Source organism: Grus americana, chromosome 13 (assembly GCF_028858705.1).
Source record: "Grus americana isolate bGruAme1 chromosome 13, bGruAme1.mat, whole genome shotgun sequence".
In the NCBI taxonomy this organism is placed as follows: Eukaryota; Metazoa; Chordata; class Aves; order Gruiformes; family Gruidae; genus Grus; species Grus americana.
Genome location: NC_072864.1, coordinates 8451647 through 8468156, shown reverse-complemented (window position 1 = coordinate 8468156; position 16510 = coordinate 8451647). Strand labels below are relative to the sequence as shown.

At 36.5% G+C, this 16510-nt stretch overlaps 1 protein-coding gene across 5 annotated transcripts in view; it reads left to right on the top strand.

Annotated features, from left to right (window-relative positions):
- CDH8 (cadherin 8) overlaps window positions 1–10373 on the top strand; it is a 151092-nt gene extending 140719 nt beyond the window's left edge. For 4 of the 5 annotated variants that reach the window (XM_054840964.1, XM_054840965.1, XM_054840969.1 and 1 more), the window contains 2 exons: window positions 6988–7239; window positions 8351–10373. In XM_054840964.1, the coding sequence (XP_054696939.1) occupies window positions 6988–7239; window positions 8351–8844 (746 nt within the window). In that variant the 3' untranslated portion in view covers window positions 8845–10373. Of the gene's footprint in view, window positions 1–6987; window positions 7240–8350 lie in introns of those variants that run through there. The other variant, XR_008579161.1, reaches the window with a different exon arrangement.
- The last annotated feature ends 6137 nt before the right edge of the window (window positions 10374–16510 follow it).

The following is a 16510-nucleotide window of genomic DNA, read 5'->3' as shown; positions in this document are numbered from 1 at the left end:
GAATAAAACATTTATGCCTTTACCATACAGATTAGGCAAAGGGTCATCTTCCTTGTAAAACGCTGTTCAACAGGATTTTGAGACAGTCATCAAGGAAGATGATCTAGTACATGTGTAAAAAATTACATGACACAGTCATGCATATATATTAACATATATACATATATGAGTTCTCATAAAAATGTATTTGGTATACATAAATATATCCACATTGAAAATACAAAGTTTAATCATGAAACAAAATTGTTATACTAAGGAATATATAGTTTTTTCATCTACTAACAATTGGTAAATTTATAACATGCAAACTCATTGTTCCCTTTTAAACAGGTATTCCTTTAAAAAGTGTAATGTCCTAAGGCAGAAACAAAAAAACCCCGTCTTACACAGACATGGGTGTATCTCTCAAAGCACTTTTTAATTGCGTTCTTTTGGAAGCAAGAAACTGATGCTTCTAATTTGTACTTAAGCGTAGTCTGAAACATACAAATCGGTTTTCAGCTCAGGGCGTGTCTATGAATAGTGTTCTTTTACTAGGTGAACACTGATGAGGATATGCTTTGAGTTGCATCTTCTGCCTTTTGTGCTAGATCAGAAAGCAGGTCAAGAATATTCTTTCCCACTGCTTTTGTAATTATGAGAATTAAAAAAGATTTCAAAATAGTTGCGTTGACAGAGAGATATCACATGTGGGACTATGGATAGTGAATTGTTGGGGCTGCATTCATTGGTCTTGTTTTGGCACTGTGATACTACCAATCTAAATGTGTTTTGTTTGTAAATCCTTTCATAGAAAGTTATGTACTATTGATAAAGTATCTAAAAGAATAATGATTAAGGTATGGCTTATAGCTCATGGAGTCTATATAAAGACTTTTTGAGACACCTCCATGTGTTTGGACAACTTTAATAGTTTCCGGTCTCTAAAATGGGGATTGGAATCTTCCCTATATTCCATTATTTCTCTGTCGTTAGGTTTGAATTTTGAAGAAAAAAACCAACCCACAGTATTACTATAGATCTTTTGAAAATCTGTGTTTAACATTGTAAGGTCTCCAGTACTGAATAGTAAGTATTACAGATGATGAATGAATTAATAGTTATGCAAAGAGCTGAAATGCTATCTTAGCATTCTCATGAATGTTCTCTTCTAGTACGTTTGGAGATGACTGCTAAATATTATATAACTAACATTTCTTAGAATGTCATATGTTTTGGTTTTTTCTGCCTGTACTTTGGTAGTTTCCACTGAAACCTTTATAATAAATTAATTAGTTATTTCAAGTTTTTATGTGAGATTAGCTGCCATTTATGAACTGAGAAAGGAAATGAATGAGCTGTCTGTGTCTTCTCATTATTGAAATAAGCAGGGAGTATCACAATAAGGATATTCTTGCTGCTCATCTACTTGTGCCGAAAGACTCTGTATTACAGAGAATCTGGTTTAGACTAAAAAATGTACACAAAAAGAGAGCTCTAACAAACATGAAGAAACATATATTTGTTGTTCTAGTGTTTCCAGCCATAAAGTTTCCAATTCAAATTCTTTCTTCACATAAGTAACATATCCAGCATAGATAACAATTTCTATCACAAAGTCCTTAATACCATTAATGATTTGGTCTTTCTGAGAACATTATAAAAGGGATGGAAAAAGAAAGAAAGAGAGCTATGTAGGTGTAAGGTTACACAGCAGGGAAGTCCACTGATCTCAAAACATTAAAGACACCATGAAGCAATTAAAGAATTGCAATAATGTGTGCCAAGAAAATGACACTTGGATGTAAACTGATTGCTTCTCATTTTTACTTTTGTTCTGTCATTTTATTATCTGGCTTAAAATTGCAACATACGTTCTTTTACAAAGTAGAAGATGAAGTTGACTCCTGCCTGCTAATTTCACATCCAGATTGATGTCAGTCCCATTAAAGTCACTCATGTCCAGCAAATACAAAAGTAGCTTTGTATTAAAATTATTGCATATACTTTTTCTCAAAATCTTTCATCCAAGAACCTCAAAAGAGATCAGAGGGTCTTGAGAACAGTTGGGAATCTGCAGGAAGCACTTGGCCCTGTGGTAAGCATGTCCTCAGTTGCGGTTATTCAAACTATTTTTGTCTAGAAATCACACTGGACATCTTGTAAAGACCTTCTGCATTGTTATTCTTTGTTCCAGCTGTGAAGGAGATATTCCCATAGCAGTCTCTTTCATGGTTGTTTCACAAATCTGCTGGTAAACTTCAGAAACTGAGTCATCCAGTGATCTAAATGACTGATTTGGTTTTATGTTTAAAAAAAGGGTAAAAATGATCTCCAGATCTAAATTGTAGTTATGTATTCCTGGAGCTGTGTTACTCTGACCTTACAGTGATGCAGAAATTCTTGAGAAGTTAAGACAACCATTAAGATTACTTATCTTACACTATTCCTTAAGCCCGCAGGACAGAATTTAGCTCCTAGGCCGCCCTGTGTAGTTGGTACATCATCAGTGAGATGGCATTTAACAGGACTCTGGCATTTCAATGAATTTCTTCAATCCCTTCCCCACATAGAAGGGTACAGAATTCAGGGAGGCTCATTTTGATTGAGAATGTCAAAGGACTGCCTGAATATACCTCACTGACTGGAGGTAAGGACTTAGTGTCTCTCTGCTTGTGGCAGGTTACCTCAGAGCTTTATTTACAGAGAGGGGACAGAGAAGGGTTCTTTTTTTCTGCATGTAATTTTCCTTGTTTTGCTAAAAGTGACATGAATAAATAAATAACCTGAACAGCGTTATAATGAAGGATCAGCGGGTTAATTGGAAAGATGAGTGGAAAGTGATTGTCCCTTCTCCTGCTGAGCACCTGCTGCCAAGTTAATTCATGCAGCAGTGCTGGAGGTTGTTCCTGGAGGAGATTCCTGCTGTTTTGTCAGCTATGGGTAAGGGAAACGTCCACAGAGAGGAGAAAGCAAATCAGATAAATTTAGTTCATTGCTAATCAGCTGCTAGGATTTATTTTCAAGTTCTAGGAACCAACTAAAATGTCAATTAGAGAGTCATTGTTCTTCACTCAAGAGTCACATCTCCGACAACACCAAGGTATATTTATTTTAGGACATAGAAAGGAAGAGGAAGGAATTTGTTGCTAAACAAAATTCCCAAGGCAAAATTGAGTACTTGCCATCCACTGGCAAAACAATTTGGTCATTTCATTTTGCTTTTCCTGTTGACTACTTCTGATTGACAGTTTCTTCCCTGGCACAACAAATTCAACTTTAGTCTAACACAGCCGTTTTTAACACAAAACCTCCCTCTGTTAAAAAAGGAAAGTTTATTCTCTTCTCTCTTTACCTTGCATCTCTTCTTACATAGTACTAAGTATTCAACCATTACAACTTCTTTTACACTTACATAGTTCAGCTAACGTCCAAAATATCTTGCATATCTTTTACTTTCATGTCTTTTGAACTTGAATTGATAACCATTACTGGTACCAGGTAGTTTCTTATACTCAGTGTAGCTTCACTGATTGGCAGAAATGGGCACTTTATTTTCTCCATCCCTCCTCCTTCCTCTCATTTTTTCTGCCCTCTTCTATTTGTCTCTTTATAGTGCTCTTCCTTTTTCATTTTGTTTTACTCTCTGATTCTGGCTTATTAGAATTTTCTGAACCAGGCAGAGCAGTGGTGAGCATGTCAGAAAGATGGAAGGGATCTGAAGCTGTCACCAACAAGAGCAGCTGCTTCTTTTCATTTCTTCCTAAAGCAGGTGCCTTACCTCTTTTGCATATCTGTAAAGGGCAGGCATGCTAGGGCTCAGCATATCAATCCTTTCCTCCAGCTTGGACAGAGAAGGACTGTACCAGGCTTATAGGAAGGAACAGGCTGTATGAGTACAGATTTCTAGAGCACAGAAGTCACCGTGTAATAGAACTGTAAAAGTCTCTGGAGTTCTGAATAAATTACTACAGATGTGACACTTCTGAGTGGGATTTGTCTCAAAGACAGAAAAAGCTGGAAATTGATCCCCACATAGTTTTTTCTCCTTTGAAAGGTTAAAGCAAAAGGATTAAGGATGCAACTTACATGGAGATATTTTTAATTTTCCAGGAGAAAGCCAAATGGACAGATAAATTTATTTTTCAGTGTTTGGAAATGGGGGGGCAGAGGAGGAAAAGAATGCTGTCAGGTAAAAAAATATACCTTTTACACCTTACAATAGGTGTGGTAGTCACTTTGGTAAAGCTATACACACTGATATTCAGGAAACTTAGCTACAATATTATTTTACTAACGTAACATTTCCCTTTTTTCCTTGCAGTTCAGCTAGAGAGCAGGTATGACACTGGACGTGGTTTAACTTGCACACATGTGTTTAAATCTCTGATGCATTCAGCCAAGAAGGAGGAGTGCAGTTTTTGCTTAATCCTAAATGTGTGCTAATTGTTGACTTAAAACACACTTGACTTTTCCACTGCATCACAGTGGCACATGTAACACTGGATATCATCAAGGAGTTTGGTCTTATTTGAATTGTCAGAATTCTTAAGAGCTTATACCTGAAATTTATCTTCAGTAAACACATATGCTTCCTTTAATTTTAAAAAGGGCACAAGGAAGGACTAGACTATTTATTTAGCTCCAGGGTGCCATCAGTTTTGATGTGACTGTTTCTAACTTGAATAGATAAAAACTCAGGATTCCTGGAAAGAAAAATTGTTAGGAATCCTTTTTGTTCTGCAAAGGTATTATGAAGTGACCATATTTATACTGCTTTTTATAAAGTAGTTGATTTTTAGGTTGATCTTTATGGGTTATGTACTCTAAATGCTATGAAAAATGTAGAAATTATTCCATAATCTGCAATATAAATTATAATAAGAACCTCTCTAGGCTGCATAAGTGTGACTGGTAGGTGATTCCACCATGGAAGGGATAAAATCAAAGACCCTGAACTTCAGAAGGAGACTACTTGAAGTTCAGTTTCTTAGTCACTGAATGGGAAAACAAGCCTTCTTTGTTCTCTTGTATGAGACAATTCCCCATGTGCTTAAATATCAAATAATTTTTTTCTTCATCTTTGGTTTTATGGTAGTAATGAATTAAAGATAGGAGTTATCTACTGATTGATATATTGATATAGGTTCAGGATATGATAAAGTTTAGCAATGTTCAATTCTATAATCATTATATTCTATAACTACCTTTATTCCTTATTAATATGCCTCCTTACTAAGGACTTCAAGAATAAAATACTTTTTTTTTTTTTTTTTTTGATCTGTTACCATGTTACAGTATTGGCTTCATGAATGTTTTCCCGTTCTTCCTTCCCTGCATCTTTGTCTGTCTTTTGTGCTTTGTAGACTGCCAGCTGTTTTGAGCATACATAGGTGTTTTACGCTGGAGCAGTGATACATGCTGCACAAATGCCATGGGCTGGCAGAAATGTTCCTGGTGATCACAGTACAAATTAAACATTTCTAAACTATTTCATGTTTTCAAGTGAGTACCTGACCAGTACCAAGATCAAAGTAGATACAAAGCTTTCTTACAGTCACTATATGTATATGCATATATGTGTTGTCATGCACTTCAGGTACCCTTTTTGGTTTAAATTCACAAGAATTGGCTCTTCGTCATATCCGTCATATACGAACACTCCCTGTCTTTCAAGTCTTCTCTTCCTTATGCCTGCCACACAACTCTCAGTAATTTCTTTCCTTCCATGGAATGGCATTCAGTGATTGCATGTGCCCATTTTATAGCATAAAATATCAGGAGGCTTACTTTTGTTCATGATACTTAAGGAAAATTAACTCTGGTAGCGCAGGGGAAGGGAGGTTAATGAAAGGAGCTACAATCTCCTCTCACATATGATGTGCAGCTTTATTTTTAAATTGTCATTGGATTCCTCAGGAACACACACATGCATTCCTATTCTGTGTGCCGGAATCTTTTTATTAATTTTTGGTGTTATTTTTGATGGAAGAACACAAGAAACAAACTAGTACAAGTCAACATGCACTCTGTTAGTATATAACTCATAATACTGAATTATTTTTTTTGTTGTTCCACAGAATAAAGCAGTTAAAAGCTAAAGTGAATATTTAAGTATGTAAAGAAATAAAAGTGTTTTGCATATTTGACATGTTCACTAATCATGGTCTATCCTTGAGCATTCTGGCACATATGAGATCATTGATATTTGATAGTGGTATGTTGTTAAATGGCTAGAATCTGTAATTCTTACAACTATACACAATAGAATCTATATGATTACCGTAAGTAAAATAAAGTAATTTCTGAATTCATTACAATTATTAATTACAATTAATAGTATTTAAAGTATCACATGTACCACATTATATGTAAGTATTCAGAATTACATTGTAATCATTTTGATGGTGAACTGAGAACTGAGTAACTATGAGAGGTTTAACTGTGTATGCAAAAAAGAGGACAAAATAAGTATGTATAATTCATGAGTTAAATGTTCAGCTTTACACACATTCGGCTTTTCTTTTGTCTTTATATTGCTCATTAATAAAAAAGAGGAATCTTTTATAGCAGGGCAAAATATTTTGCAATTTGTCCTTATAATGCATGGAACATTTGCTTTAATTGGTGAATATGCTTTATTAAGTTTGGGTTACTTCAACATTTCATTTCTCTCTTTTGTACTGGTTGAATTTTTATGACTGCGTGACTTGAAAAACAGTGATGAATCATGATGGGAAGACATCTACAGGGATGTATGCAGAGGAGAAAGTGAGGGTTTGCCATTATGATCATACCACATGACACAAGAAAATGTGTATGTTGCACTTGCTCATTTGGGCATGGGCAGCCAGACAGAAAGGGGAAGGATTTCTGTGTCACATGCTGCTTGTGTAATAAAGTGCATTGTTCGTGTTCATACACAGGTTTTCTGCGTGCATTAAGAAAAAGCTGTGGGTTTAGCAGTTATTTTATGTGGTGAATCAATGCAAATTTTCCCTTTTTCAGATAATACTCTCAGCATATTGGCAAAGCATAGTGGATTCAGCCGGCAGAAGCAAGAAGTATATCTGCTGCCAATCATAATAAGCGATAGTGGGAATCCTCCCATGAGCAGTACTAGCACTCTCACTATTCGAGTCTGTGGTTGCAGCAGTGATGGTATTGTCCAGTCCTGTAACGTTGAAGCATATGTACTTCCCATTGGACTCAGTATGGGAGCCCTAATTGCAATATTAGCATGCATCATTTTGCTGCTAGGTATGTATTCATTGCACAGCCTGGTGTTCAAAATTTTTCTGATTCCTGGGTGGCTGTAAGCAAGCAGTCACACAGAACCACATACAATCTAACACAATGTAATATGCAGCAGTACTGAGAGACCTGTCAGGACTGCATCCCCACTGTACTAAGAACTGAACAAAAGCATATAAAGCAAAATCCCAATCTGAAGTAGTCTTACACACAAGTTACAGGTGTGGAACATGAAACCGAAAATCAAATCAGGTATGTTAAGCAGAAAGGTCCACACAGTATATACTGCACATGAGGGAAAATGGATTTGTTGTAGCTTGAGACCTGTATGAGTTTGTTTTGGCTTGTAATGGCACAAGAGACATTACAGTTTTACAAGATAAGAAGCACTGTCTATTTTAATGAAACATACAAAATTTGTATACATCAAGTAAGTGAGGGAGAGAACAGTGAAGGAAGAGGCCTATTTCTGTGCTTTGCACTTTGTAACTGAGATTTACATTAGTAGCTGAGATTTCAGCATTCAGGTGCAGAAACAAGTGTAACCAATTTAGAGCTTTTTTCTGAAACTGATGTATCTTCAGCTCTTTCTTTCTCCTTTACTGTCTCATTCTCCTTTCAGTTATATAGTGTGAGTCTTGCAACATGTAAAAATTAAAAAAAAAAGACACCAATTTCCTTCTGTCATCAGGGCTATGTTTTCAGAAAAACACCCTCTAATTTTGGAAAGCTCCATCCATAATGTAGATCATTATAGACTAATGTTCAATGAATGGTGATAGCTTGACTTCACCTATGTTTGTAACTTTTCCAAAGGGAAAAGTTGTCTAAATTTGAGGCTCAAAAATGGAAGTATGCAAATTCTTATTGCTTATATAAAATTGATCTTCAGATGTAAATATGAGCTGATAATATAAAACTAGAGGACTAACCAGAGCTTCTGATCAAATTTTCATTACTTGAATGGGGTTGAAGTTACACGTCTTTCAGCTTTTCACTACCCTTATTACTCTTATTTTCACAAAAAGCAACCTATCACCTTCCACAACTGCACTTAAATTGTAGTGCTTTGATTGGAAATTTTTTATCTAATCAGCCTATGATGCTTTCTTTGCAGTCATTGTGGTGCTGTTTGTAACACTAAGAAGACATAAAAATGAGCCTTTAATCATCAAAGATGATGAAGATGTGAGGGAAAATATCATTCGCTATGATGATGAAGGAGGTGGAGAAGAAGATACAGAAGCTTTTGACATTGCAACTTTGCAAAATCCGGATGGAATTAATGGATTTTTGCCACGTAAGGATATTAAGCCTGATCTTCAATTTATGCCCAGGCAGGGTCTTGCACCTGTTCCTAATGGTGTTGATGTTGATGAATTTATTAATGTAAGGCTTCATGAAGCTGATAATGATCCCACAGCTCCACCATATGACTCTATCCAGATTTATGGCTATGAAGGAAGAGGGTCAGCGGCTGGTTCCCTTAGCTCATTGGAGTCCTCTGCATCAGACTCAGATCAGAATTTTGACTACCTCAGTGAATGGGGTCCTCGCTTTAAAAGACTTGGAGAACTTTACTCAGTTGGAGAAAGTGACAAAGAAACTTGACAGTGGATTACAAACTTTTTCACTGTTGACTTAATGATCATGTAATATTCTAGGGCCACTGCTGTTAGTTAAAACTAATGTGGCTTTTTGTTTTAGAGGCAAGTTTAGCGCCAGTCATCTATAAAATCAACTACATTGTAATGTTGAACCAAAAAAAAAAAAAAAAGTATATGTTAGGAGGTTAAGTCTTGTGGAGTGTGAAGTAAAGTATGTGGAGTGTCTAGAAGTCTTTGGATATTTGATATTCACTTGACCACTCTGAAGATGGAGATTTGGATCTTTGATTATCTCCAGTGAATTGAAAAGAACAAAAAGAAATTGGTGCTTTCTTAGAAAATGGACTTGCAGGGATTTTGCTGTTGAACAGTAGCTCCTGCCAGTATGTGTAAAGCTAAAGGTTTGTTTCTCCGTTGCCAACAAAGATCCCGCCACAGAAATGTTAAAAGCAATATCTTGGTCTTCTTAGCAATGCTGAATAGAAATAGCATTGTAAATTCCTACTGGCTTCTACTGTGCAGTGACCATACATTGTACATACAGTAATTGTTGGCCACGTAACCACAGACTGAATATCATCTTTAAATATTGTGTCAAGCCTTAAAATATTCACATGTTCTTAATCCATTCCAGTGAAGGTTAATAAATCCTACTAATGTGCAGAGATTCAGAGGCAGGGCTACAAAACCTTGCTTTACAAAAGGATCTTTTTCTAGAAGAAGGATCAATCCTGTGCTTCGTCTTCTGAAAGGAAAGAAAAAACTGTGAAAGGGGATGGACTTACATATATGAAAGAATTGCTGATTTTATTGCTAAAGATCGAATTTATTTGTTTAATCTTTGAAATAAATATTTTATTGATGTCCATTACTGCTTTTATTTATTAAGACTGATAATCTATAGAGTAAGATTATGAAGAAAACTAAATTATATCTGTTAGATTTTTTTTCTATGTATAATGAATGTTTAATACATGTACATTTTGAAAAGAAAACTGACAAATTGTTGCAGGTTAAAGCAGTAACCTATCCATTTGCAGTAGCTGAATTTTAAGAGAATGCTGGCAGGAATAAAACTTTCCCAGAGGAAACTTTTGACAGTTTTATATCTTCTTCATAAATCTAGTACCTGGTGTTTTTAATACAAGCACAAACAGCTGGAAGTAAACTGGTTCATGTGAATATTTAAACTATAGACTTTTAGAAATCCACACATAACACAGTACAGTAAAAAAACATGCTTATAGTTCTCCACTGTATTAGAGCAGGAACCAGTGTGTACATAATTTTACTGCTTATGTTATTAGCATTTCCTTTCTATAATATTCATAGTGATGCACCAGGGCTCTTGCACACAGAGAAAGAACAACACTAGAAGCTGCAAGCATACTCAATTTGTAATGCAAACTTGCCATTTAGAAGTAGCAATTGTATAATAAAACTACGTATTACATGCAAATCATTTTAATTTTCTACTTTGTTTTGAAGCTATATTATTGTTTGTTTATTTACTCCATGTATTGTATTCAGAGAAACTCCTGTATTGTTTCCTACTTTGTGAAATATATTTTTATAAATACTTTTCTTGTTATTGCTTTTCTTTCAGTTTTACCTGTACACTGCAGAAAGGAATCTACCTAAATAACTTCATAGTTTGTTGAGGAATGTAGTTCCTTCAAAATAATTTATTTATTAGTTGAATACAGTCAAAATAAAAAAGGATAATATTTGAAGCAGTTTTGACAGTGTTTGCAGAATTAGATATGTAGCAGCCTGTGGCCACAGGAGTTATGCGTGTCTAATTCACTGTACCACGCTGAAAAAAACCTCACAGTTTTTTTGTTAAAGTATTGCTAGTAAAAATAATCTCTTCTCTTTAAGCTCCTCACTAGTTGTTCTGCAAACAAAAATGTCTTAATGCATCACCCCCAATTCTGCCTGTATTTCAAGATGGAAACATTTACTTTGATTTAGCCTCGGCATGGGTGGTTTTACAGACTGTAGTTTGTGGACAACTAATAGGCTTGCACCACTTCTTCATGTATTATAAAGATTTTGTTGAAAATAATGAAGAATCCAATTCATTTAAGTTACACTGCATTAAAATTTTTTGCCTGTGAATAACTTGATGTAGCAATTTTGGTAATACTATAAACTAAACAGTGAAGTCATCTAAAGATAGAAAAGAAGCAGTCATCAATATTTCAATGAAATCAAACATATTTATGTAACAGACTATAATAACAGCCAAACACATTCTTACTAATCACTTGCACCAAGTGCCAGGGTGTTCTGAATTGCCATGCCAAATCTAATAGTAGTGTAAATTGGAAAAGTCTGAATTGAAACTGAAACTAAGCCAATTCCTAGTCTACATCCCAACCCTGGGAGAAAAGTGCTGTGAGATATGGATCATATTATTTTCTATAGCCGTATAAGCATCTCAGGGGTCAGTACTGGGACTGGCGCTGTTTAACATCTTTGTTGGCAACATGCACAGTGGGATCGAGTGCACCCTCAGCAAGTTTGCCAAAGACACAAAGCTGCGTGGTGCAGTTGACACGCTGAAGGGAAGCGATGCCATCCCTTCCCTTTTTGTTGGGTTTTTGGTTTGGGTTTGGTTTTTTTTAAAACATAAATTGGATAATAAGAGAGAAGGAAGAGAGCCTGGTGAACTTCACTGTCCTGGCTTACCTGCCTGTTTCCAGTCACTGAACATACCAGCTGAAACCAGCTGACAGGCTGAGAGGTGGGCCTGTGCAAACCGCATGAAGTTCAACAAGGCCAAGTGCAAGATCCTGCACGTGGGTTGGGGCAATCCCAAGTACAGATACAGACTGGGCAGAGAATGGATTGAGAGCAGCCCCGAGGAGAAGGACTTGGGGGTATTGATTGATGAGAAGCTCAACATGAGCCGGCAGTGTGTGCCTGCAGCCCAGAAGACCAACCGTGTCCTGGGCTGCATCAAAAGAAGTGTGACCAGCAGGTCGAGGGAGGTGATTCACCCCTCTGCTATTGTGAGACCCCACATGGAGTGCTGCGTCAAGCTCTGGGGTCCCCAGTATAAGACAGACATGGAGCTGTTGGAGCAAGTCCGGAGGAGGCCATGAAGGTGCTCAGAGGGCTGGAGCACCTCTCCTATGAAGACAGGCTGAAAGAGTTGGGGTTGTTAAGCCTGGAGAAAAGGCAGCTCCGGGGAGACCTTCTAGCAGCCTTCCAGTCTCTAAAGGGGCCTACAGGAAAGCTGGAGAGGGACTGTTTACAAGGGCATGGAGTGATAGGACAAGGGGCAATGGCTTTAAACTGAAAGAGGGATGATTTAGATTAGATATTGGGAAGAAATTCTTCACTGTGAGGGTGATGAGGCACTGGCACAGGTTGCCCAGAGAAGCTGTGGCTGCCCCATCCCTGGCAGTGTTCAAGGCCAGGTTGGATGGGGCTTTGAGCAAGCTGGTCTAGTGGAGGGTGTTCCTGCCCATGGCAGGGGAGTTGGAACTAGATGATCTTTAAGGTCGCCTCCAACCCAATCCATTCTATCATTCTATGAAGATTTCGAAGAAAAAAAAACTCCCATCACTGGAACTGTAAGAAAGGGAAAGCAGGCCAGAAATCGCATCATTGTCAGTCAAAAAGAGATGGCAGCTACTACTGCTGGGCATAGCTGTAAATGGTCCATTTATACAAGTTTTAAACATTAATATCTACAATGCAATGGGGAGAAAAAAAATAATATGTCATCCATCAACAGCGATGTGCTATTTCTTGAAGTCATTGGTACCCCATCAAAGGGAAATGATTCCTTCTGCAATCCAATTCCATGTAAGTTGAATATAAAATTCATACCAATACATATTAGAGGGTTAAATATTGATCATTGAGTTTTCCAGTACTTGCTCCTTTTTTGACAATGAAATTAATTCTGTATAAAATTGTTTTGGATAACAATGGTATTTAGGGGGATTACAATCATATCGTTCTACATTTCAGATCTAGATTTAGACATATTAGCGACATTCTTTTTAAGCATGTAAAATGGCAATTCATCTTTTTCAACAACATTTAATTAGCAATTGAGTCATTGTAAGTGACAAGGAAAATGCATTAAATTAGAATTATTAATACTGATAAATTTGAGAATTAAATTCTCAAAATCTTTTACAAGTGCCAAGCGCCTTAAGAGTCCCATTGATTCTGGCTTGCCTTCACCTAGCTATGTCTCATACTCATTTGTCAGAACTGCTAAAGTAAATCATCCCACACATAAAAGATGGAATTCTAAGGTTTTGGCCTGGACATTGTCCAGACACAAAATTTAGCTCAGGCATTTAAATATGCAAGTACTGTGAAGTTAATGAGTGTATATGTTTACAGATTATAACTCAGATGACTAAAGGTCTTCAGTGTGTTGTATCCTTTACAGTAACTAAAAGCATATGCCATTTGTGTGCTATGACCTTGAAATCAAATCATGGAAAGCTCATTTAGACACAATACATTTTTCATCTGGTATCATTTATACCTTTTTGTCTGTGATGAATTTGAAATGACTGTGAAATATACAGGAGAGAAAATATCTGAAGATTTTCATTTAAATCAGCAGTTGCTGATCACAGGAAAAACATTTAACACTATGGCAACTCCAAATATCATCAACTATGTCAGAGCACAGCAGTAACAATTCTCAATCTGGAGAACAGACGGAATGTCTGCAAAATAGTATGTTTGAAATAACTTTATTTGTACTGCTCTGTCGGAGATTAATCTGCTGATTTTAATATACAGAGAAAAACCTATATATGTGTATGGCAAATTTTTTTAACGGCCTGCATGGTCACTGAATTCTAGAAATGGATAAACGGGTCTAGAAAGCTTCTCCAAGGTCTGTCTGGCTAGAGGAAACCTTGGCAGGTAGTCTGTTTCTGTATCTGATTTTCTTGGGATATAACTTCTGTCTTAATTGTGCTATTTGACTTTATCTCTCCTTTTCCCTGCCCCTCCCTCCACCAGTTCACTTATCCTGACCTATAGTACTGTGAACAAAATGTTAGGAAGTAAGTTCATTAAGACCACATAGCTCTTTTTCAGCTGTTTTTAGCTGGTCTGTTCGGTGACTGGAAACAAGCAGGTAAGCCAGGACAGTGAAGTTCACCAGACTCTCTTCCTTCTCTCTTATTATCCAATTTATGTTTAAAAAAAAAACAAACCCAAAACAAAAACCTAATAAAAAACTGTATGCAAGTGGCTTACTTTTCAGATATACTCAGAGGACTGTATTGTTGCTTGAACAAGTTCAAGTGCTGCATAAAAAAATAAAAAACATGACTAGAAGCAATAGAAAAAACTATCATAGGAAGACTTACAGTGAACAGTCTGGGTTAGTTTTATTAAAGGACTGTTTCTGTATTTTAAATTATGCTGAAAAGTCAAAAGCCAATCATGGTGCTTTTTAGTTAATAGAATGTTCAGTAGTAACACACATTCACAAATATTTCTGATCAAGAGAAGTGAAAAGATGTTACTCCCAAAAATTACTTTCAGGTTTGGAAAGTTTTTAACAGTGGCAGGATGTTCTAGTAAATTAAAGCTTAGTAAAAAAAAAAAAAAAAAGTGGGAGTCCTCACCATTATTAGAGTTTGCTTTCAGAATGTAGCGGGTGTCATTAGCAGCCGATAGAGAGTATCGATGGAATGAACAGTGGAAGCTTTCTGTAGTCTATCGTTCAGATAAGTTGGACTTGTATTATTTCTACATTTGTACACTATTTGTGGAAGATAATATTCTGGCTTTGCAGAAGGTGGAAACAAATTTAACTTGCTGTATAATTCACTGTGATGGGTTTTGTAATCACACTGCAAAATTAGTCTAGCTGCTGTATTATACAATACTGATACCGGCTTATGTGCTCCAGAACTAGTCCCTCTCCAAATAATGTCACAGTATTCTAAATGAGAAAATACAAAAGCCCTGACAATGCTTTTTGTGCAACTGCAACTAAGACATCTTCCAAAATGGCTAATAAAAGCAAGCTGAAGCACAGGGTTTCTGGCAGAGCCTTGTAAATGTACTCATTAGCATTGCAACACAATTATTCCTTCTTTTTCCTCCCCCTACCCCCTCGCCCATTGCAAAAATTAAACCAGTGAAATGAACAAAATGAAAATTTCAGCCTTCTCTTCAGAGGGGCTATGTAATAGTTTACAAAATTCCCTTTCTTCTCCTTCCACTATTTCAGATGCTTGCTTGAATGAAGTTTGTGTGATGATGACAGGTAGATAGAAGGGATGAGTAGAGGTTACCTGTTTCATTGCATGAATGGAGAAAGCATTTATGGTATGAGGGCAGTAGCACTCTCTCCTCAAAGTCTTGTCAAAATAAAAATCTTGTAGTTAAATAAAAATCTTGTAGTTCTCATCATACCACATATATCCAGGGAAAAGATCCTCCTCAAAGTACAGAGATGAGAACTGTTGCTCTTTTCTTCGCTCTGAACCATCTACTTAAATTCCAATACTGGCATCTCAAATTCCTATTCATCAAATGAACACAGGCCATGTATTCTGTGTTAGATACTGATATGCAAACTCACTCCCTGGTGCTTATGAACACATAGATTTATTTCTTTGCTGATGTGGAAAGGTTCTGATTTGTGAAGTTTGGAACAAACAGCCAGTAAGACAGAAGGCAGGTAGCATAGATAACTGATGGTATAAGGATGGATAATTCTGGATTGGGTCCTCGTTTTGTATCTTACTTCAGTCTTTGTGTTGTCTAAGATATTTACCTTCAAAATATTTTTTTAACAGCAAAAAGGTCAATTCCTTGCTCTTCATAACAGCTTGGGTTTTGAATTATAAAAAAGGTCTTACGTTTGGGAGGGCACAGGAGGTGGGGGGTCTTTTTTATAATTTCTTTCTTTGTTAATGGAAATTGCATTGGTGGCAACACTGACACAGTTCATTCTGCCAAATTTCACAAAGTGGCAGTTTTAACAATTAGTATGAAAATAAAAGATGTGCATTTTTTTAACTGAAATATGATTTATATAATTGGAAGCAATGCAGAACCAGTTGAATCACCTTTAAAATAAACTCCAACGGTCCTACATTTCCAGCCACAGATATGATCATTTTTGGACTCATTTTCAAATACACTGGTATACCTGTATTCACATGCAGTTGGTGTGAGTTTTACATGCAAGGGAATACCTCAGTCTCTTTAGAAATTGTTGAGGAATAAGTTTCCTATAGTTTATGAAAAAAGTATGTCATGACTTAAACCTATGGACAAAGAAAGAATAGGTTTTTATACTCAAAAACACATGTACAAGTAGAATACAGAGCTGAATTCAAAATCCTGGTCCAGTGTCTCAGCTGATCTCACAGCTGATTAGGCTGATTAGAAGTAAGTAACAGATTATTCTGGCAATACATATGGCCTCCCTCCTTCACACAACCAAGGGGTCTTCTTGTAACTATCAAGCAGAAGGTTATTTTGTAGGTTACCTGAGGCAGGGGGTTATCCCAGCATCCTGCCAGGTAAGTTCCATGGCAAAGTGGTGAAGGTGGCCAAGAACCTGTCATCTACAGAGGGGTAGATGCAGCTTTATAGTTTTGTATTAAGACAACTTTTACAGCCTTCAAGTCAGCACTGCCTTCCTTTCAATTTCTGCA